Raw genomic sequence first — 23851 nt, forward strand, 5'->3', positions numbered from 1 at the left:
TGACTTTTAATATGCCATTTTTAGTTTGGCATTTCATATGTGATCAGACAATTAAACAGGGGATCAATATTAAAACATTAATCTGCCAAATAACGGGGAAAAAAAGAAGAAAAAATGAAATAAGCCTACTGTATGATTGAACAGCCTGTTTCCCCCTGGGTTTTGTTTTTTTCTAATTTTTGACTTGATAATCTTTCTGAATAGGCACAGTGTGAAAAAGTTAATTGGATTCACATCAGGAAACACTAAAACATGTTTTCATGTGGATATGGATAGTTGCTCGTTGCAGCCTTGAATTTCAACAGATGCTAGCATTTTATGATTATTTTCAGGGAACTTGTTAAAAAATTGATTGGATATTTTAGATTTTTGTCTGTTGAAGCATGTTTCAGGTTATTGGTGATGCTAGATCATGTGTCCACTCTGTGTTCAATTATTAAGGCCTGAATTGTCATCTTGAGCACATATTGATTCACCTTCTGTATGAAATATACTGGCTTTTCAGCTTTTGGAGGTAAATTTACATGATGTTGAATGGTATGAATAACTGCCATACATTTTATGCACCTCTTCTAAATAGGAAATATGTGCGTCCATTTATAAGAAGCATGCAGCTGGCTCACTAATTCACTAAACCCATTTCCTTTACCTTTCTTTTCTTTTATATTTAACTGTACACTTTCTCTGAAAAATTCACGGTATAGGGCTACATAAAAAGTTGGTTTCTTTAAAATGAGAACATTTATTAATTATATTAACGAGGTGGAAAGATCTTCAATTTATTTATATATAAAATCATGTCTATAAAATAATAGCTTTATTTATTGAAGGTAACTCAGTCAATTTGTACAAAACTGTTCTTCCCCATGGCCTTCACAAACAAAAACAAAACAATACATAGAAACAGCTATATAGTGACTAAGGAAAAATATGACTGCTGTCCCGGCAACTGTCCCAACCAACAGGTGGGACAGGGTAGTGGGAGACAGCGTGTGAACACTGACACAAGTTTTTGTCAGAGAAGACTAAATTAAACGAGTTGATTGCCTGTTATTCTTGTCAAATGTAATAATCTGGTTATTACATAATGACATGTACATATATGTAATTTTTAAACTGACAATAACTTCTTTTTTTTAACATCGAGCAAGTGACAAATATACACAGAACTCTTAAGAAATATAACACGAACCAGTCAGTGAACTTAATAAAACTTATTAAGTGTTCATAGAATGAATATCAAGCTAGCTTAATTGAAATTTATGTTGTGAAATCCTCCTCTATATTGACGTCTAATTTACAGCTTGAAATTCTCCTTTCTATATTGATAAGACAAATAATTTACAGATTTAAATTCCCCATTTTTATTTTGATATAAAGACTTTTAATTTGCAGCTTGAAATTCTCCTGTCTGTTTTCGTACAACCACTATTAGCTGTAAAGTGATTCTTAGTCTCGACTTTGTTCCATGTGTTATTTTGAGGTTACCATGAGGTACTATTATGTGCTACTGTCAGTTGAGCCATGGCTTTAACAGATGAGTACATCATGTTAAGAAGATAAGGTAATTCTTCCAATTTTTGGGACACCTGATTTACCCTTTATAGCCAATATACACGTAATTGTAGCAGACATATTTATTTTCACATGGTTAGTCTATTTAATTAACAACATACTCACATCTGTACTTTTCCCCCAGGACTTGGAGAAAAAATGTAATTCTTTGCTTTGACCACTGTTAATATCTGTTCTAAACAGTAGAAGAACTAGGGTAGTTATGTCTGAACATGAAATTGTTGCATCTTTAAGAATCAAATAATACATTTATCTATATATTGGCCTTCAGTGAATATATAGACAGTGCAGTGTATTCATCAAACAGAATTTTGCATGTCTTGGCAATTAGTATATGTGAGTAAATGAAATTACCCGTTAGTTTGTTAGGAGAAAATCATATCAAATGTATGTAATTCAGGCAAGCTTGTCCATGCATTTACACTGAACCTTATCTCATTTAGTTTTGATGGACAGATCTATGTCATTACTTTGATACATTTTTTGAATCGGTTGATCTGGTAAAATTACCCTTCGGGTTAGCTCCACTCTGTGGAAATTTGCCAATGTAATTCAGTGAAGCATGTGTTTATTTAGGGAGGTTTCTGACAGTAGAATTGATGGATGATGGCCTTACCGATCTTATCTGGGCAGGACGAGTTATCACCGCCTAAGCACTCTGTACTACCTAATGCTGTAATTTACCAGACTTCTAGTGTCCCATCCAAATAGCGTTCTGACCCACCTCTGAGTCGTTAACGTGGCATTGTGATTTATTATAGACGGAAGCTTGTGATGTATAACAATGTATAGAAATCTTGTTTAGCCCAATCACCTGACTTATCATATATGGGCCTTGTGAAGATGTCTTAACAACATGAGCTACATTTTATAAATGATAATATTTGAGATTGTTGTCGCATGCAAGGATGCTTCAGTTAGCATCGTTAACATTTAAACATACACAAGTGTCAGTATTTTGATTATAAAAACTGTTTGTAAAGCCTTTTTTGTGACATATTTTGGGTCCTTAATAGCCAAATGGTCAGGTGTTACTTCTTCAGTTTATTAGACCACCAGTCCTAGATTACAAACCTGACTTCTGTCATAGATAAAAATGAGTATAAATATATATATTCAGGTTTCCTTTGTTTTTTCTTACACAGGTGTTAAATTATGTGCCAGATAAAACACCAATCCAATAAATAAACCAATCAAAATGGAATCTTTCTTTAAAAATCATGATCTTTGAAGCATCTTAACTGCCTTTCATAAACAGCCTTGTTGGGGCTAGACTTAGACCAAACTGATCTTAAATATGGTTACATCTTCCTTCAGCTTCAGGTAGTACTTGAGCAACAACCAATAGAACGGCTGGCCGTTGAACTTTCGGTACTCTTTAAAAATATGGCAATGGTCCCACATATTTTTAGATCACAGCTTGCAATGCCAGAACCCAGTAAAGTTTAAAAAAAATACTTAAGAAGAGTGCATATCATTTTGCCTTTTTTGCTTTATTCATACTTGAGACATGAAATCAGGTGTCAATACACACAGTTTTACCTTTGCAGAAAACAAATAGCCATTTAGTATGCTGTTGTTAAATTGGGGAATCACCCTTTTGTAAATCCTGGGTCTCTGGAAACATATGACATACAAGTATACCCATTCAATTTAAACTTGTATAATCTGAAGTTTTCCGTCTGTGTGGATTTCTTGTAGATTCATGTATTCATGTACACTGTAAAGGAAGTCTTTGATAACTTGATAAATATGCAGGAATAATCACTTAACAATATCTAAAACAAAATGCTGGAGTTGTATGGCATACTTTTCTGTCCTCTCTCCTAAATCACCTGTGGTTACTGTGAAATCGGACTAAGTGTGAATTTGCTGAACAGTTGGTTGAATATTATTACCTTTTCAGACAAGATTTAGGTGTCTCAGACATGAATTACGATTTTGAAAAAGATAAATCAGGGCTATAAATCAGTTGGCATGGTGAAATCTCAGCTAGTGTGTACTATTATCGGCACAGTTATTGTTAGCACGGATGAGAACATATGGAGCTCGACATTCGTGAATAGACAAACAGATTTTTTCTTTGCGTCTCATTTCATTATTTCCTTATCCTTGTCTGGCTGCGTGGGGCTCATACAGTAAGGCTGCTGGAGCCAGTAATGCGGGGAGGAAATATAAACAAAGTTTTGTTAGTGGTGTTCTCAACAGCCGAGAGAAAAAAGTCTGTTTGTTTATGAACCGTTGAACTGCGGGCCAGAAGATGAAGTGTAGGGGCAACCACCTTATGGTCATTGATTCCTCAATTCCTCAGGAAATCTTTAAATAGACAGAATTCAAAGAGCAACTGTCTTAATTCTTTCTTATGTAAACACGGCAGACATTTAAACAGGCAAATTGCTACAGTAAATTAAGGTCGCTTTTGTGCCTGTCTGGGCTGAGATAAGCCCAGCATTCTTTGAAAAGCTCGTCTGAAGTCCTCGTTAAATATTGTGTATAATATGGGATTGAGGGCAGAATTGACGTAGCCTAGCCAAGTCAAAGCGGCCTGCAGGTGGTAGTTGACGTAACAGTGGTTACAAAGGCTGCGGGCAATGTACATGAGGAAAAAAGGCATCCAGCACACAATAAAACACACCATAATGAGGGCCATGCGCTTAGTGGCGCGCTGTTCTCGTAACTCAAACCGGCGCTTCATGCTGGCCGTGAGGTGAGATCGGCCAAGTGGTTTGCAAGACGTGGACCATGGTAGTGAGAGAAAATGTTTACTGGCTCTCCGCAGTCGAGACTTGTGTTTTTGTTTTTGTTCATCGTAGGAACTGTTGTAGTCCTCCACACTTAAATCCTCTAGATTGATGCTGACACTCTTAATAAATTTGGTTCTCACGGAAATAGGGCTGGGCTGAAGTGATAGGCGCTTGTAGTGGTTACCCTTTAGTGCCTTACATCTATGTTTGTTTTCAAATTCACTGTCATGTTCTGAGTCACTGATCTGAGAGTAGGATGGGCTGAGGATGGCGTGCCGGTCATGGTTAGAGTTGGCCGTGATTTCCACTGCATGGCGACTATTGTTAGCCATCATTATACCATTATTGGTTTTTTTCGGGATGAGATCCTTATCGGAAGCATCTCCAGGGGAGAGGCTTTTACAGTCGTCAGCATCATCACTTTTGCAATAATCCAAGTTCCCTTTGTACTGGGCCTGGTAATCTTCATTCTGTTCAGAACTGGTTGTCCCTGTCAAGCTGTCTTTTGTCACAACGGTTTGCAGTTCAAAGCTCTCCGTTTCACACTGTGGCTGCAAAGAGTCGTTGACAAATTGGGAAGACGTGTCCACTGTGACAGACCTCGGAAAGTGAATCGAGGCTTTCTTTTGAAGTTCTATGGAGCGCTTGTGGAGGGCTATAAAGATCCGAATGTAAAGGAATAGCATTAACCAAAACGGTATCACAAATGACCCAAAGGCAGAATACATGACGTAACTTTGCAACATGAAAAGGATACAGTCGTATGTTTGAGTGTTCTTATCGTACTGGTAAAAGTAAGGGATCATGTCTCGCCAGCCTATGAAAGGAGCAAAGGACACAATTAAAGAAAAAAGCCATACAAAGATGACATACACCAGTGCTCGCTTTGGGGACCTCTGTTCGTGATACCACATGGGGTAAATAGTTGCCGTATATCTGTCCACTGCAATGGTGCATAATCCCCATATTGAGGCTGTGCAGTATAACACGTCGATACACAGCCAAATGGTGCACATGACTTCACCGAATATCCAGTATCCTAACAAATCATGAACTGTAGAAATGGGAACCACGGTGGTGGCCAGTAGAAAGTCACTGAGCGCTAAATTACCTATCAAAAGGTTAGACATGGTACGTAGGTTTTTGTAACGGTACAGAGCGATTCCCACCATTAGGTTGCCGCAGGCGGTCACTAAAATCACTAACCCCATAAACACTGCCACCAGTATGAACACTGGCAATGAGCTGTACCGTCTGGACGTTAGTGAAGGGGTCAGTCTCCAAGAATACACTGTGTCCACTGTTGAAATGAAGGGCATCTGCGTTGAATGGACAGTCGCATTCCATTGTGTCATTTCACTAGCTGCTAGCACGTGGCTGAGAGCAGTACAGTTTGTCTGCAAATGTAACCCTCCCTCGTTAGAAAAGGTCAGTAGTTCTGAAATTGCACACATCTTGAAAATGTCATTTGCAAACAGGCTGGTGCTCTGACTGGACTAAAATACACACTATGTCATTGTTTTCAGTAATGGTTGCCCTCCTGCTAAGTAATTGCTACTCTCTGTGTTGTTTTCATGTGCAACCAACGGGCAATGAGCATCGCCCAACTCGCTGTACCATAAAGCAGGATTATTGTGATGATAGAGCTTTAGAAGTATTCCAAGTATCCAATCAGGAATGACCTTATTGTTATCAAATTACAGACTTTGTCATTTCACTGACTGCCAAAGCACCAGTTCAGCGCATGCAATTAAAATCTGCATGCATCACACTTTGCTTTTGCAATGTGGAAGTGACTGCGGCAATTTTTCAGCCGTGTAACCGTTGTGCAATCAAGCTGCGACAACAATGTAAGGCATTTCTGCTCAGTTTAGGAAGTTTATCTCTCTGATACAGCTGGTTGGTTTGCTCCAATCTCCTTCTCACCTGCGTGGGTTGTGTTTTTCCCTCTGTCTTTTGTCATCTGTAAATGGTTACATGCCAGGCAATCTGTTTAGAGGATCTCCTCCAGAGAGACTCTGATCTGCTTAAATCTTGTGCAATAAACGGTGATTGATCAAGATGGTTTTCAAACTCTGCGTCTTGCTGACTTGTTCAGTCCACGTGATTAGCCGCAAATGTGACCACAGTATTGAAGCAGATTGCTGTCAGTATTTGTGATCATCACTGCTGTAATACAGTTCTGATTTCCATCCTTCACTCCTTAATGTGTGAAATCTGTATTCAATCTGGCTTTGGAAAACCACATTTTCCAAGAGGAAATATTTAGGTATATAACCAATTAATAATTCACTCCAACTTTGGCATCCGTGTCACTTAACAAGATATCTCACTAATTTGTATGGGTTATTTGAAGTTCACTCGGACCCTGTTTCATTTGTCGTTCAGCAATTTACTTTGCCCAGAGGCAAGGTTTTTAAAGGTTACAGTCATATGGCTGTCATGGCTTCCTCTGGTTCAAGGATCTGGTAAACGGCTCGTCTACCTGTTCCGACTGTTCTCGTAAAATGTGCCATATTAGTTAATCTGCAATGATAATGAAAGAGACATGAGATAAATGATGGATGATAATTACTTTGAGGTATAAACTTACACAGGTGTGTATGAAGAGAATAATGCAAAGCCGTGTCCTTAGTTGATGAATTTTTTGTCGTTTGCATTGGTATTTTTTGGCATATCTGTTTTGCTGGGGTATTTGAGTTCCTCAAAAAGAAAAGGTCAAGAATCTGCTATGGTTTTTTCCCTGGAGCAAGTTGTGCGTATGAGGATTGATTTGTGCCTAAAGACAAACCCATGTGATCAAGCCACGGTCAAATACCCACCACTGACAGACACCGATATTGAATTTGATGAATTTATTCCGCGAGCTAAAAGAGTCAGCCGTCATTTCCCTGCTGGGAACACATGGTTGAGGAACTTCAATAGAAGACCCTGTGCAAGCTGCTTGCTAAGCTCACTTTAGAAGGAATAATTCTGCCAGAGCTGGAGAAAAGTCATATGAAACAAAGTATTAAGAGTTGTATTTCATTTAGACTTATTCTCTCTTTGATCATTTTAATTACGGTAATGTTATATGGCCATTTTTGGGAGGGCCACTGGTATGGCTTATGATTGTCATGTAACCTAGGTCTCAGCTAATTAAAGTTGTCAGGCTTCAAAGTACCAAGATGGCATAACACATATGGGTTGACCTTCCATCAATAGCAGAGATTCATGGTGAATATGCATATTCCTCAAACTCTCATATTCTACAAAACCATGACTTTTTTTTAACGTGTTCATTTTGTAAATCTGCATTCTTTTAATAGTCTGGTTGTTAAGTGGGCACCATGTAGATATTAATGTCATTAGTTTGTCTGTGCAGTGAACACATAACAGCATTTGTCCTCTTGTAGTTGATGAGGAATCTCTTTTTAGCTGTTAACGGCTTTATGTTCAGCCCTTTGCAATGGACTAAGTGAAATTTATGATCATTACGACAAACCGTATTGATCGCTTAGTTAAGTCTGTTGTGTCATTTGATACTTCACTCATGGGGGGTGTCCGTGTGAAATCACGGCTTTGTGAAGAAGTGAGCACGAAATTTGATCAACTATCACAAAGCAATCGTATTAATTCTGGTTAAATTACTGATTGCTGAAATAGATGCATTCCCATCATTTTACAATTTTCAGAGAAAAGGTAATTTACTTTATTGAAATCTACTTATAGAAACCCAGGCAAAAGTCAAGTAAATTTAATTATTGACATTGTATGGTATATGCTAGTCTATACTCCCAACCAATTAAGTAATTGTATTAGTAATAAATCTTCATTTTTCTGAAAAAAAAAATTTGTTTTGAATTTAGCCTGGTCATAAATACAGACACTTATCGTATAAGGACAGAATAACATTTATTGATTGGTCTGAGCTACCATCTTCAAATCAAGAGCAGACTACTGTCTTTTTTGATGCGACATCTAAGTTCAGTGTCCACTTGCCATTCTTGGTTTAGAGTCTTCAGTCAAGTGTGATACCCTTATATTCAGCTCTGATTCAGCTATTTAATTTTTAGTGCCTGAGCTCAAATATGCAAACATTTCAAATGTACTCAAGGAATGCTCATTGACTTTTATGTTGATTATCTCATGATGTAGTAGTCAAAATGGATATCTTTGGGAGGATGTTTCATATAACTAAAAACTTATGAAAAATTTCAGGATTTGACCACAAAATATACATAAGTATGAAAGATTCTTTTTCACTCTTCTATACCTGCATGTAATGAAAACCTTTATCTGGAGCAGTCATAGTGAATGTAATGCTTATCTCATAGGCCAGTAGTCCTGTTGTGTGAGGATTGTTATCATTCTTAAACCTACATGATTGTACATGTTTTATCTCAGGTCAGTTTAGCTATTTTTTATTACTTGGTGAAAAGCAAAAGAAAAAAAGAAGCAGATGTAATGGCTGTAATCATTTTTGTTGAGCTTTAGGATGAATTGTCAATGTAATTTCTTGTAATGTGACTATACATGGGAAACTTTTGATACCTGAAGTAATATGTACTGTAGCTGCATTGTTTATTGGCCGTTCATGCCTTGGCAATAATGATTTATGGGATAACTGGTTAGACACCTCTCATGTGTTTTGAGGAAAACAAAGGTCAATCCTGCTTGGACCAATCCTTCACCATGTGTATAGCCCTTTACACGGTTGAGTATACATCAAAGTCTTCAAGATGCAGACATTTGTATTATTATAGTAGGTTCTTTGTTCACATATTAATCATGCCAAGGGTAAGCAGCTAATTACGTGGTTGAGGGTAGAACACTACAGTATAGTTGAGAGGCGGAATATTGCAATGGTTAGTAGAGTTGACTATTTCCCAGATAGCATCTCTTGTTGTGTGGTGGTTATTCTTGGGACAGGGTGATGGGAAGGAGCAGTGATTGGGGGTCAGGAAATGGGGGTCAGTTGTATAGAAGCTGAACACAATGCCTGCTTGTCACCCTGATGGATTGCTGAGGAGACCAGGGACCAACATGGTGCTCTGGAGGTCTTCTCTGATCAGCAACAAAATCTGTCAATCCAAACAAATTCTTGACTGCTATTTATGTCTGTGATTGATATAGTTATGAATGTAAATATGACACGCTCAACAAATACTGTTTGAGTAATGAAGTTCAGGCTGTCTTCAGTTAATTTACATATAAACTGAAATCTATAATGTGTTCCATCTGTTTGCTGAGTACAAATTTGTAACGTCCCAACTTTTAACATGGGTCAAACAGACATGGATTTCCTGTGGGATATCTCAACAATTACAAATTTGGTGCTTGTTTCCTTGAAGTCTCCTTTTGTCCTGATGTGGTACATGTGTCCATGTTACTGATGGAATTATAAATAAATGGATGAAGTAGAAAGCTTGTTAAACAATTCCTCCTCTACATGCAGGGAATATTCCAGGCAGAATACTGCTAGAGTTAAATGAAATTCCTCGAATTTAATCAGTGCTGGCATGTTTTGTAGTGTTTTTAGAACTGCAAAAATACATTTCCAATTAACTTGATGCGTGCATAAAATGTGTGAAAGACATTTTATGTACCAGCAACAGGATATGATGATGTTTGCTCATCTCGATTAGGACAAGCAAATGACCAAAACAGTGGTGGCCACGAAGGAGTGAAATCTAAGGCTCATCCCGATTAGGACAAGCAAATGACCAAAACAGTGGTGGCCACGAAGGAGTGAAATCTAAGGCTCATCCCGATTAGGACAAGCAAATGACCAAAACAGTAGTGGCCACGAAGGAGTGAAATCTAAAAACCTCATTGACCTCATTCACTTCTTTAAAGTGAAATAAAGCTTGACATTTAAGGTATATAAACCTAAGTTAGGCAAACTAATGAAAGATGCAGTTATCTTTATTTAGACTTTTTTTCTACTGATTCTGATGATGTTAGATCTGATAATTAATTTTTTACCAAGCATGTCGAACTGAAATATTATTTTATCGCTATGTTGCATATGTCCTGTATGCCTCTTTAGTACATACTTATCTGTAGCATTGAAAGTAATAATGGGACTTTGAGCATTTAAATGCATGTCATCATGTACTGTGTCCATACTGGTTTAGAGAAGGCATGGAAAATCATAACAGTATTCTAAACTTCCAAACATAATTATGAGAGCCTGTTTTAGGGTTGAATGGTTATCTGGTCTCTGACAGAGAGCGTTTTCAATGTGATGGTTTTCAGTTTTCCTCACAATGCTTTTTCTCATGTCTCTTCACAATACTGGTAATTAAGTCAGAGTTTGCATCACAGTTATAAAAAGTAATCGTATCTGTAATTGGACTATGTCTGTGCAAGTGTGCAAATAACTCTGGGTTGACCTGTTTAAATTCCACTGCAATAACACTGAGTGTTTTTCAGTCACTTCACCAGGCCAGAGGGAATTCATTCCCTGTGTCTCCATTAGGAACAATTACTTTTGTGCTGAATACATGTTGGGACCATAATATGAGATGATTTTTTTTCTTGTGGGTTAGAAAGTTTTTTGTTGAGTTGTGTAATTGTGTTGTTGAGATGCATAATTGTCTTGTTATGGGATGTTTGTAAGCACATAATGAGGCCTTGTATTAAATGCCGATGTGCTACCTGCTGATCACTTTGACACCGAGTGACAGGTTGGCCTTCTTGCACTTTAGCACTGTACAGGTGGCAAGTCATTAATTAAGTGCAGAAGCACTTCTAATTGATAGCTGTGAAGAATAAGGACTTCTAGCTGTCTGATCACCTGGGTGCTTTAACAGGCTGGTATTTACGTTCATTTGACATGAAGGCTTCTGTCTATGGCACAGATAGTTATATAGGTGTCAAGTCATAAATATGTAAGCATTAGAACAATACAAGTTAATAGATGTGCATGTTTAACCTTGATAGCTGGATATAAGTGTTCAGAACAGTTAAATGATGTGTTATTTGAAAAGTTAAAATTTTAATAAGTAGGGCATGAAAGCAGCTCCTTAGAAATCATATAGATGTATATTATGAGGTGGATGCCAGGTGCAGATAAGGTCCATTAACCAAGAGTCCAATAAAAAGAATCACAGGAGATATGGTGGCCACCCAGTGAATGAACAAAAATATATTTCAGTGGCAATGTCTCTGTTGGCAACCAAAATACTATAGCCATATGTACTGTAAATGACCTCAAATTTCGCCCACAAACATGCAATTTTAGAGGCAAATATATGTCACAAAATATCATTTTTGGTGCTGAAACAACAGCTGCATTTTTCCAGTAGGATATCATCCATGTACCAGGCAAACCTCTAAACATCTTCTCAATTCAATGGAACTTGATCGCAGAATCAGCAAAAAGTTGGGCAAGTTAGTCATGGACAAAATTTATGGTCATTTAAGGTATGTGAGAAAAACAGATCTTGAAGGAAAATAGTAGTCATGTATATGCCTCTGATGTTGTATACATTGAAACCAAACATGCATCAATGTGTATACGACAACCAAGTGCTTGCATAAATGCAGGCTCAGCAAAAATGTCTGAAAAGAACAAAGACTCTTCGCAATGTTCAGATTGTAAAATATCTATGTACACTTGTTCTGCATGCTAAATAAAGTATGATTAAAGCATTATTACCTCATTGTGGTTAATGGATTTCTGTTTATTTATTTATTTGATTGGTGTTTTACGCCATACTCAAGAATATTTCACTTATGCCACAGCGGCCAGTATAATGGTGGGAGGACACCGGGCAGAGCTTAGGGGAACCCACGACCATCCGCCAGTTTCAGTGGATTTCACTGATCTGTTCAAAAACATTGTACATTAGATCATTGGTGTTACATTTAGCAATTGGGTTTTGTGTGTGTAGCACAATTATGGTCTCCCATTGCAATGAATCAGTGATTAATCTTTCTGAATCCATGCTGGTCAAAAAGGACACAAGAAAGAAACTGTCTGCAATGTCTGATTGTTATTCGATGGAGCCAACTGATTTGCTGCATTGTCTTCCATGTCATAGCACGTCTGGCCTTAGACTCAAGTCTTCTGTTAGAGTGTCCATAGGAAGACTGTATGACTTGCTTTCTGGGGGGCAGAATTAGCATGACTGTTTCAAAACAATCAGGTTAATGGTTCCAGTGCTTTTGTTCTTCGAAATAACTGATACCACTGATGGATTGTGGGCCCGTCAGCTTCAGAGTAGCCATCAAGCATATCATCTGTCTTCTACCTTTCCTCTGCCATAAATTGCACTCTTTTGTTTTTTTGACTTCTTTGTCATCTTTGGTTATTATTTCTGCCCATAAATTCTTATTGTCACCATCATTATCTCCCACCCTGGACAATTGCCAAATGATTACGTGCTGTGTTCTTTCTTTTGTCCCACTTGCCTTGTTAGTAATTTTTTTAACATTTGTTGATGCAGGCCAGCGGTGTGTATTTAAAATCATTTGCTAGAACATTTGGCTGCAACTGGCTTCATTGAGTTTTAGAGAACTCTTGAAATGGTTTCCTTTGCTGGTATTACCCTTTAGTACAGCTACAGTACTCTTTTGACATTAGAAACAACAAATTGTGGGCAGTTAAGGATTACTTGGAGATAGGCAATATTTATGAAATCAGGCTGTATGTTTAATGAATTTGTGCTAATGAGACTTCAGTCGATAAGGAGGAGTCTAAATTACATTTGCCAGCAGGGATACAGTGTAGTATAATTGAATGATACACAGGTAAATGTGGATGTATATACATATTCATGACACACAAAACACCAAATTATATGAGATTATGCCAGATAAATATGCTTTTTAGGACAAACAAACAAACAAACAAACAAAACAAAACTACCAATGGAGCAAGACTTAAGTCGGGTAGGCGACAAGTTCCTTTACCTGTGCACAATATACTGATAGACTTTTCGAGGTGTGTGTACATGTACCAAGAACAGTGCCTTTATCTGTGCACGATATATTGATAGACTTTTCGAGGTGTGTGTGCATGTACCAAGAACAGTGCCTTTATCTGTGCACAATATATTGATAGACTTTTCGAGGTGTGTGTGCATGTACCAAGAACAGTGCCTTTATCTGTGCACAATATATTGATAGACTTTTCGAGGTGTGTGTGCATGTACCAAGAACAGTGCCTTTATCTGTGCACAATATATTGATAGACTTTCTGAGGTGTGTGTGCATGTAGCAAGAACAGTTCCTTTACCTGTGCACAATGTACTGATGGACTTTTTGAGGTTTGTGTGCATGTACCAAGAACATTGCCTTTATCTGAAAAAGCATCAGTACACCCTTTTATATTAAATAATGCTTTTATCCATGAGATATTTAGCACAAAATCATTTCAAACTAAGTGTGTACTGTATGCAAGCTGTGTAAACCCATCAGCCCTATGACATCTTTATGAGGCTGAATATATTGCACAGAATACCTAAGTTTTTCCTCCACGAAGCTGTCAATATCCGTGTTTGAATGGTACATGTAGCTGTATTCTATAGTGTATGTAAGATGTCCAAGTATAGTTCTAGTTAAAGTCTTTCAAAGTGATGTTTGAAAGAAATGAATTAAGCAATGAATTAATAGTACATTTTTTAACTAAGCATACATATCTTGCTGTTCTAGTGCATTGAGTCGTTTGGTACATTAAGTCAGATCACTGTGAAGTAAACAAGTTTCCACTGAGTTACGACCTGTCAAAATGGTCGGTGCGCAGGAGGAAATTGTCAAAGTTGGTGTCATGCTGTCAACTGATGTAGGAAAGATTATGTCCTGAAGATAGCATAACACCTGAAAATACCATAAGAAAGACTGCCCCCAAGGGTCTGACAGCAATTTGCCAAGTACGGTGTAGAAACTGATACAGATGTTTGTCTGACTTGAGCATAGGCTTGACAGGACTTTATTACAAAGCCTCTAGGCGGCCCCTTTAGCCCAGACCAGATATCATGGCAAATTATTTTGCCAATGCAGACAAATCCTTACCAAGATAGCCTTTATGACATGATGTGCTGTTTCTAAAGGATTGATTTTTTCTTTTTTCTTGATTTTTTTTGAAACTATCTTCTTATATTATCTGATTTCAAAGGGAATGATACATTCATGCTAGGCTGAAAAAGTGTCTACATCATGAGTACCATGTAGGCGGGACATCGTTGTTGTTCACATGTAAGTGTCAGTTTACATGTGGGTGTGGCACAGGAGTGATGTTTTACTTTTGCCCCTTTTTGTGGAGCTGAAGAACTCAGAACTTGTGAAGTTCTATTATTATTGGAAAATCTGCCACCAAATCCTGATATAATGTGTTTCAGATGATGCATGTAAATAAAGTTTGCTCTAAAGTTTTGGATTACATGAAGATGTAGATTATTTCCTCCCTGTTTAAGTTTGATTTATTCTCTGTTGTGTGGTTCTAAATTACACGAATTAGCATGAATCGTCCTAAAGTTCCATTAGCCTGACGTCATGCATCCAACCATTTTGTGTAGACTTCAAATATTTTGTATGCCTTTTGCATTCGGAGACACGAATAGTGAGTTTGCTGTGATAGAATAAAAGGTTATAAAACCTAAGTTTATGCGAAATTGCTGAGGAGGCTGTTGTCAGGCTAAAGCATGAAGGATAAGGGTGTTAACAAATCTGTGAGGACAAGTCTTCAAGCTGTTTGGATACAAATACACGGGCAGACAGATACATCTCAGCACCCGCCTTTTAATCATCATTTGTAAATTCCTCGGGCGTTGGTGTGTGGTCAAACAGCCTTGTAATTCAAGTGGCTGATGTACGCCATGTTTAGCGGTTGCCGTTTTGCAAGCGAGATGAGACCGAGACTCCTAAACAGAGGGAGCAATTTCCGTTTATGAGCAGCAATTGAATGTCTTTAGTAGTAGTGATGACCATGCTACAGCCAGTTACGGCAGTCATCAGTGTCTGGAGGGAATAAATACCCAGGTTGCTTCTATTTGACCACCGCCTTCTTCAGGCAGCCAATTTCTCCAACAATAGCCTAGAGAGAGGGGCCAGTGTTCTGCTGGTCACTTAGAAATGGGCCAGTGTAACCGACTGTCCATCGGGAAGCCCAAACCAACCAGTGCTCAAGTCAGATGATTTGTAACACGTGGCAATTGCCTCATGTATTTGTATAATGCTTTAGGTCACACATTCTTGCCTTTAAATAGCACGTCTAAAATGAAAGGATTTATATCAGATATAAAATATATGTCCATTTAATGTAGGAGTTGAAAAATGAAACATTAACATTTACACCATGTTCATATTTAGCCATAAATATAGATATAAATATATAGATATTTTACCTTTGAATGCGTGCATGATGTGGGATTTGAAAGCTAGAGTTCAGGTGCTTAATATAATTATTGCTACAGAACAATCAGGTCATTAAATTGAAATTTAATGTCCTTAACTTATACATAAGAGCATTAATTATCCTGTTTATCGGGGAAATAAGCTTTCAGCCAAGTCGATGTCACCCATATTTGGTGTGTCACAGTGATCAGCTGAGGACAGTTTGATGCTGAAAATGTAATGATGCACTAAAACCTAAATTTGGAAGGCTGAGACTAGACTCATATGATCACTTGCTAGTGATCTACTTGAACTAGTTTGAAATTGAGAAGGTTTATGTTGTCTGTGTGAGAATGTTAATATACAGTTCATTTGCATGTACTTGAAGAAGAACACTTCTAGGTTTCCCCAGACTGCCAGCATTAATGCGCACTTTTATGGCTTATGTAACATTAGCCAACTATATTTAAATGGTGCTTGCTGCATGCTTTTAGGCTGTGAACAGTGTTTGAAGTTTGAAAGACCCATAGTGCCACTTCTAATGTAAGGACTGTTATCCCCTGGCTGAAATGTAATTGCATTGAAACCATCTTGGCACTGTCTTTGTGGTTAACCGGTCAGTAAGCAGATCTTTCATGGTGCTTTAAGCACATGTGTTGGAAGAGAAAACTTTAGTGGCCAGCATTCATCTTTAATGCATCTGGTATTGTTGGAATTTGCTTCTGGTGACGAAATTTTCTGGCTCCATCAATTTTTATATTGGTTTAAATGTTCTTGTGTGTAACTGGCAAGGAGAAAAAGACAAATTGAGCTGAACTTAGGACATATAAAATGTTTCCAAACAATACTGAATATGAATGTTTGATAATGTTTTCTGGGAATCACAGAACGTTGTTCATTATGCCTAAACTTACATTAATATGAAGGAAAAAACTATAGTTTATAGCAGATGTGGTGAAGTTATCCTGCTGAAAGCTATTATAGTGAATCTAATCTGCATGCCTTTGTTGCAGTGATAAAATTTCTCTCTTTTTTTCTGAATGGTGAAAGGGGGAAAAGCTGTAATGCGGGTTGAAGAAGAACAGACGTATATGTAAACATGGGAAATTGATGAAGCATAGATCAATTTCTGACTCATACTATGAAAGTTAGTTGGATTTAGCATATTCAGGTTTTCTGTTGTTCAGTCCCTAACGACATTGTTAAGTGTCATTTTATGGCTTGTTCATCTAGAACCCTACATCTGCATCTGTATTACATTGGTGTTACATGATACAGACAGAAAAAAAAATGAAACTTGCACTGTAGTGTTTGATCCATGTTTAGCCTTGGCTAGCTTTACACATAAACTTTATGAAGCAAAATTTGTATTTCCATTTTGCCAGCAGCTGTCAGAAACCCAGGAGGTGTCGGGAGTTTTACAGCATGAGACATAAAAAGTGCATATAGAGTTCTTTTTACAAATAGACATTCGTGTGCTATCTCCAAACCTTTTTCCCAGGTGTTCAAGTGATATGGTTTACAACGGCAATATTATCAGGAAATTATCATATTGTGAGTAAATTTTGGATACTGTTCTTAATACTAGGTCACTGTTAACCATATTCAACATGAAAGAGCTATTCCTACTGCTCCACAACATGTGATTAATAAACTGGTTGAGCCGGTTGAAATTGCATACTTTCAAATATTGTCATAGCTTTCGGTGACTTAATTATTTGTGAAAAATCCCATGTTCTCGCTATGTTTATAGGTGAAAGGATCCCAGAATATGTCCCACATGTTTCCATTGCTATAAGGCACCTTTGAAATTTCCAGTATGCATTGAATTACCTCACTTATTTGCCTCAGTTGTGAAATTAGATCTTTAAATCCACTTTTTATTAGATCGACTAATTCAGGTATTCCAATCAGCAGAATTGACCTCGCATAAGGAGTCTTTAAACACTAGACTCTAAAAATAGACAGTTACAATCTTAGCAGAATTTGCTGTTAATTCTTGTTTGGATTGAGAATTGGCCGTGCCCAATGATAACAAAATCAGCTTCTGCTGGTGAATGGGTCTGTCTGTAGGTTGGTATGAATGTATATTGATCTGTGATGCAAGTATTTCAGGACTCTTGTAATTGTTTGTCATTCTGTGTTACATCTCAGCCAAATGATATGACTTTCGCTAAGACAGATCATAAAATGAAACAGTTTGAAACATTATGAGCCAGCAATTAATTTGTTTTTACAGTTGTACAGGTGTACTTATTGTAATACACATGTAGGGTACTGTAGGTGGCCATCTCATAGATAATGCCATTAACCTGGCTTTTGACTTCCTACTCACATATTTGTCTTGTCAAGCCGTTGTTTAGCATTACTAATATCAGCCCTACTTGTAATAGGTACCCATTGTTGTGTTAATGCCATACGCGAGAACGTTTCACTTGTATGATGGTGGCCAGTTTTATGGGTGGAGGGAACTGTTTTTTGGGGGGAGTAAACCATTGACTTTTGGCAAGTTACTGATGAACTTATCTCTGTGTGAGTTGCTTCCTAATGGTGGAGGGCAAGTTGAGTATGGAACTATATGCTAGTATTCCATGGAACAGGCAATAGAAGCAGACTGTTGCAAGGGGGAAATAATGGGAGATATGTGTGTGTTTACACTTAAACAGGAGCAGTATTATACAGTCATTGTTTGATTTTCCTATAAAAACTCAGAATTGAATTTGTGATTATTTTAACTCAAGATTTCAGTGATTATAATTTCAACCCTATGATTTCATGAACAAAACTAATAATTTTATTCCATTCAAACATTCTGATCTATGTTAATAACCAGCTTTGTTTCAAAACAGAAACCCCAATATATATGCAGTTATTTTATCCTAGCCCTCCAAGTTGGGGCATCCAGGTACTAGAGTATCTTACCAAACTGCCAGAAGTATTTTCAAGAGACGACTATATGTAATTGGACTGTGGCGGTTAGGGGAGTTAACAGCACGTCTGTTGTATACTCTGGACATGGCCTAAATGTCTGTGTATCAAGGAGAATCAATCTCACTGCAACAGTTTCATCATTGTGCCTAAAGGGTAGGGAAAACCTATCTTAATGGGCAGAGATCAGGGGATATCAGCTACATGGCTCCTCTGAGCAATGACTGTCATCCGTTACCACAACCAGAATGGCCTATGAATGACCACTGCACTTAATACTCAAGTGATATACAGGTTCAAAAGGGTACAGAACAAAACCTGTAGTGAGTTACAGACACACTGCATATGGTGTATACTACATACAGTGTGTTACCACAGACACTTACTAGTATTTGCTGCGAAAAGTTCCCAAGACCTCCAACAATATTTTCATTAATGGAAGAAAATAAATGGCATAATTAATTGTACAGGTGAGTTATCACCAGATTGTTCTCTTCATTTCAGTGTTAATTAATTGTTTAGCTTGTTTAAATCACAGGGACCTTCTGGTAAAGGTGTAAAGTAACATTACCTTACAAACAATGGTTATCGAACACTTTGTTTTTGGACATTTCTAAAACGTCCTTAGTTTGTTGCGTGAACACCAGGAACTTAATACGTACCTCATCAATGTGGTAAAGTTCTAGTTAGTGGATTAGGAATATCCATATAAGTAGGCAATTTTCTGAGCGCACCTGGTGTTTACACAAATACACCACCTATATTATACTAACAGAGTCATTTGTCCATTAGCATGACTCATTACTCAGCCTAATTAATTTGGTGTCATCTGCAAAAATTAATGCCAGCTATTTTTTTGTGCTATAGGCTGCAGCGCAATAGAAATATATGATTGATGGGTTATAGGTGTCAGGGCAGATAATTGAAGACATGAATAATGGACATCTGAAACTGGGGATCATTGTGACATGATGAGGATCGCAGGAGAGGATACCACAGCTGCATGTAATAGATGCTTCTTCATTTAGCTTTAGGAATACAGCCTTAAAACATCTAGGCACTTGTAGTTCTGTTACAAGAACAGTGATACAGATACAGTGATCAATTTCCTGACTGACATGACATCATGTTTAATTGCAGCGAACAAAAAGCCAAAGATACATGTACATGTACACGTATACTGAAAGTAGATCCATGTGCAACATGCTTTTTGTGAAGTATGGATGGTTTTTATACAGATTTATTTACTTATTCGATTTGAGTTGTTTGCTGTACTGAAAAATATTTCATTTATACCAAGGTGGCAATCATTGTAGTTTTATTAAAATTGAGTGGAGAAAATTATGACCTGGCAATGGCAGCTTGACCCCTGACCTCCACATAAAGCTTTGACATTATATATTAGCATACAAAAAAATATTTAGTTCTTTTTGGTCAGCGATTGTCAATCTGGGTCATGTGACTTCTGACGATTCTCGTGAAATCTTGCTTAAAGGTCTAGATGACTATAACCCCCCATTTGTAACAGCATAATAAGCCCAATACATTGGCCTGACCTGATTCTATCAACAAGTCTTGTGGCTTTATGAAGATAAAGGAGTTTGTCTTGAAGGACATATATCTATGGTAATCAGCTGAAAGATTTGTCATTTCTCCAGACAAGCCTGTCACATAGACTGTAGCTTAACCTTCTTCTTACATCTGATACATATGGGCTATGATTCAAAGCCAGTATGTATCAAAGTGAAGAAGTATGACGTTAAACCCCAAGCATACATACATATACTTTTAATAAACAAGTTATTACTATGGGGTATAAGATGGGGTGGGGATCGGGCGTTTGGTCAAAAATGGTATTCTACTACCATCCCAGCTTCATCCGCTGCGTAGGCAGCAAATTTGTTGATGGTCCAAGGGTAACTTCTGTATCAAAGTACAAAATATAGTTTTGTCCCTCTGTGAAGAAAGTGGAGGGGCTGTACATACAATGTCAGTTCACCATGCCTGTGCATACATTACACTAACTACTGTCTGCTATGGTTTATTTTGCCTGTTTCCAGTCATTAGACCTGAAGAAATTGTGGGAATTTCAGACTGTGAGAATTTCATTATTTCCGAGTCACTGAGTGCGAGCAGTTTAGGTGATTTGCAGAATTGCATGGTGGTAATTCACAAATCGCTAGGAAGTGAAGAGCACAATTAACACAGCTTGATCTCCTTTGTGCCTGGTCTCAGTGGGCTGAGGAAGCACACCTAACATGCAGGCTCCAATGTTGTCCTTATGATTGGATTTGTCATTCTTTTTTTGTGGCATGAAATATGTCTTTTCTGGTGAGATTTTGATTGTTTTGCCTCGATACTGTGTAATTACTCCGTTTGAAAATGTTATCGGGCTCTGTCCTTATTGAATAGAAGGATTTAGCGTCAGTATGACGGGGATCGTCTGTAATTTTCTGCATGGGAGATCTTTTATGTTTTGTAATGATGCCAAATGGCTTTGATTGTTCCAGACAAAATGCCAAAGTGAGTGATTCTCATTGTCTTCATTCAAGAAGAAACTTTCACTTCATTACGTCTAGCTTTTTGCTGTCGCACTTTGTCAGCTAGACTGAACGCAAACTCGCTTGTATAATCATGCACAAAACAGCCCTAGAAGGATTGCATGACTTGTGCGAATTTTTATGGTATTTTAATTGCTAATTTAGTTGTTTATTTTAAAACCATTTCTGTATTGGTTCAGTAGATTTAGGATATTCCATGTATTCCACATAATACATGTTAATTCAGATTAGGCCTTTCCTTTCTGTGTCATTTCTTCAGAGAATGCTTGATAACTGATGACATTTAAAGGCTAATTGCCATTTTTTGGCTCATGAATGTCAACAAAGAAACAAATGACTGACACTTTCTTTTAGCAGTTGAGTATAATGACATTTTCAAGCATTTGGTTTTCTTATTTCAGTTATGGAGCCTGTTTTAAATCAGAAAGTAACCACAAACTCAGTGGCGATTGATCACTCATTCTGATATCAAATGTTTTTACCCTCATGTCATAAATAATTAACCTCTTAATCTCACCAACTGCTCAATAATGGATGTACATGTATCTGTTTTTCTTAAGTATTGATTCTGAACTAGTATGGCCATTTGTTCTTTCTTTTTTTGAATTTGTCACACATGTAACCTTTGCACTGTGCAACATGATCAATAATTAAAACTCTTGAGAGAGTGTGAATGTTGTCATTTCATGTCACATGTGGTGCAAAATTTATCAGTGCAAATGCATCTGTCAGAACAGCTGTTACATGAAAAGTCACGAATGAGTCCACTGGAATTCTCTGATACTCTTTCACATACAGTTACTTGTGACTTTCATCTATAGGTTGTGACATTATAATGTACAGCTTATTTTGTATGTAACACTACCTCTCCTACTTCAGTAAAACCATAGTCTCTGTTCTTGGCTAGACTTGCATGTACAAAACTGTACCCGAACGAAACTCTGTTGCCTTGTATTGACTAATAAAACAACACTCTGAGTGAAACAGTGAAGTGTATATTGCTTAGACCAGTAAAACAGCACTGTTTGTGAAGCCTTATGTTACCAAAACTGATAAAACCGTAATGCTTATGATCCCTAGAGAGATAAAACTATTCTTTGCAAAAATATACTTTCTTATTTAATAAACATAATTTAAACTTGTATAAATTTGACCTTCAGTTGAGGATCACAATATTTATCATGTGTAAAATAAATTTTATGCTCAAGTACAAATAAAAGCAGGTTCACTTTACATGTATGGAGGTTGATACATTACATGATACCAAACATAATTTTGCAACATTACATGCTTAAAAGTTAGAGACTGTCAGTAATCAAGTTCAAAATCAATATTAGTTATTTTCTTCTCTGATCATTGTTATTAAGTTTTCAGTGTGATTGAGTGTGTTAAACTCTCCATGTACAAACTTGATTCAATCTGTAACTAGCTGATATATGCGGGAACACTTTTTCTCTGAAATTCCCTCCCCCCCCCCCTCCTCCCATGTAATGGAAAAACCTTCACAAACAAGCGGCGGTGAAGCTGAAATACATCAAATGGTCTTCTTTTATTGTCTCTCTCCATTTTTGTTCCCAGCAGAGCTGTCTCATTAATTCATTTTGTTCATAATAGATGATAACTGGTGAAGTGGCACAGACATATTCTTTCATAAGGCAGACACACTACGCAACTTGAACCTGTAAACAGCTCTCAAGGCTGTGTGAAATCAATAGGACTTTATATGGCTTGAATTTTACAACAGTTATCCGTGTGATCAGGCAGTATGAGTATGAACACATTATGTGTAAGTGTATAGCTAGATTCACCAAGATACGTGCCTGTGGCCTCTGTCCTTATAGCAGCAATTCATATTTTCCACCACACTTTTTATGCGCATCACTAATCAATATCTGTCATCAATCAGTTATGCATTCAAGATATCCAGTATCTTACTCAATGTCATCTGAATACTGCCTACAATATTTATAGAATAACATGTTGCAGGCTTAAAGTGATTAAAACCGTGATTAAAATATCTAAATAAAGACTTCATTCTTGGGTGCAACATTGAAGAGTGAAGAACTATATTTTTAGCTCTTCAGCTGAAAATAGATCATATTATGTTGAATCTTTAAAATGCTCTTGATTCAATATTAGTTGATGAATGAACTAAGCCATACCACAAATATTATCTGCATCTGAATTATTTGAATACTGCAACTGTATGAATGGATGAATGAATATAGCACATAATTTGAACATTACTGAATATGTCACACACATGTATATATCAAAGGAAAGATGAAATGCCAATTCATCAGTAGCACATTTACAGATACTGAGCTCAGTGGTCATGGACTGTACAACGCGACCATCAGTAAAATTCTTTGCTGGTGATAACATTTATCGTGCGAGGACACTATCACTAATTACCATCACTGTATCAGAAGAAACTTTCTTACCACATAAGCTTATCAATGTGCTGACCATTTATCGATTTCTTGATCCTCATTGGTGCTGAAATTTCCTCACTTTTGGAGCTAAGAAGTCCAGCCTTGCGTGATCATCGCTATAATTCTAGTGTAGATAAATAACTGCAGATGTCTTGAAAGTAATGAGAGGCAGCATCTGCTTGGTCCAAACAGTTGGAGATGAAGCACAGTGTTTGTCTTCAAGCTAATCCATATAAACCTGCTCTGCTGACTTTAACTTGTTCACTGTAGCCTTAATTACCTCATC

General features: G+C 37.3%; 1 protein-coding gene across 1 annotated transcript; it reads right to left on the reverse strand.

Moving 5' to 3' along the window:
* Positions 1 to 2965: 2965 nt before the first annotated feature.
* Positions 2966 to 5773, reverse strand: LOC135467513 (octopamine receptor 2-like). Its single transcript, XM_064745286.1, has one exon. It carries the CDS (start codon positions 5771 to 5773, stop codon positions 3983 to 3985), a length of 1791 nt encoding a protein of 596 aa, XP_064601356.1. The 3' UTR covers positions 2966 to 3982.
* Between the last annotated feature and the right edge of the window lie 18078 nt (positions 5774 to 23851).

Source organism: Liolophura sinensis, chromosome 6, assembly GCF_032854445.1.
Source record: "Liolophura sinensis isolate JHLJ2023 chromosome 6, CUHK_Ljap_v2, whole genome shotgun sequence".
In the NCBI taxonomy this organism is placed as follows: domain Eukaryota; kingdom Metazoa; phylum Mollusca; class Polyplacophora; order Chitonida; family Chitonidae; genus Liolophura; species Liolophura sinensis.

Excerpts from the sequence above, each read along its gene's own strand:
- LOC135467513 (XM_064745286.1), bottom strand. The coding sequence starts at position 5,773 with ATGTGTGCAATTTCAGAACTACTGACCTTTTCTAACGAGGGAGGGTTA.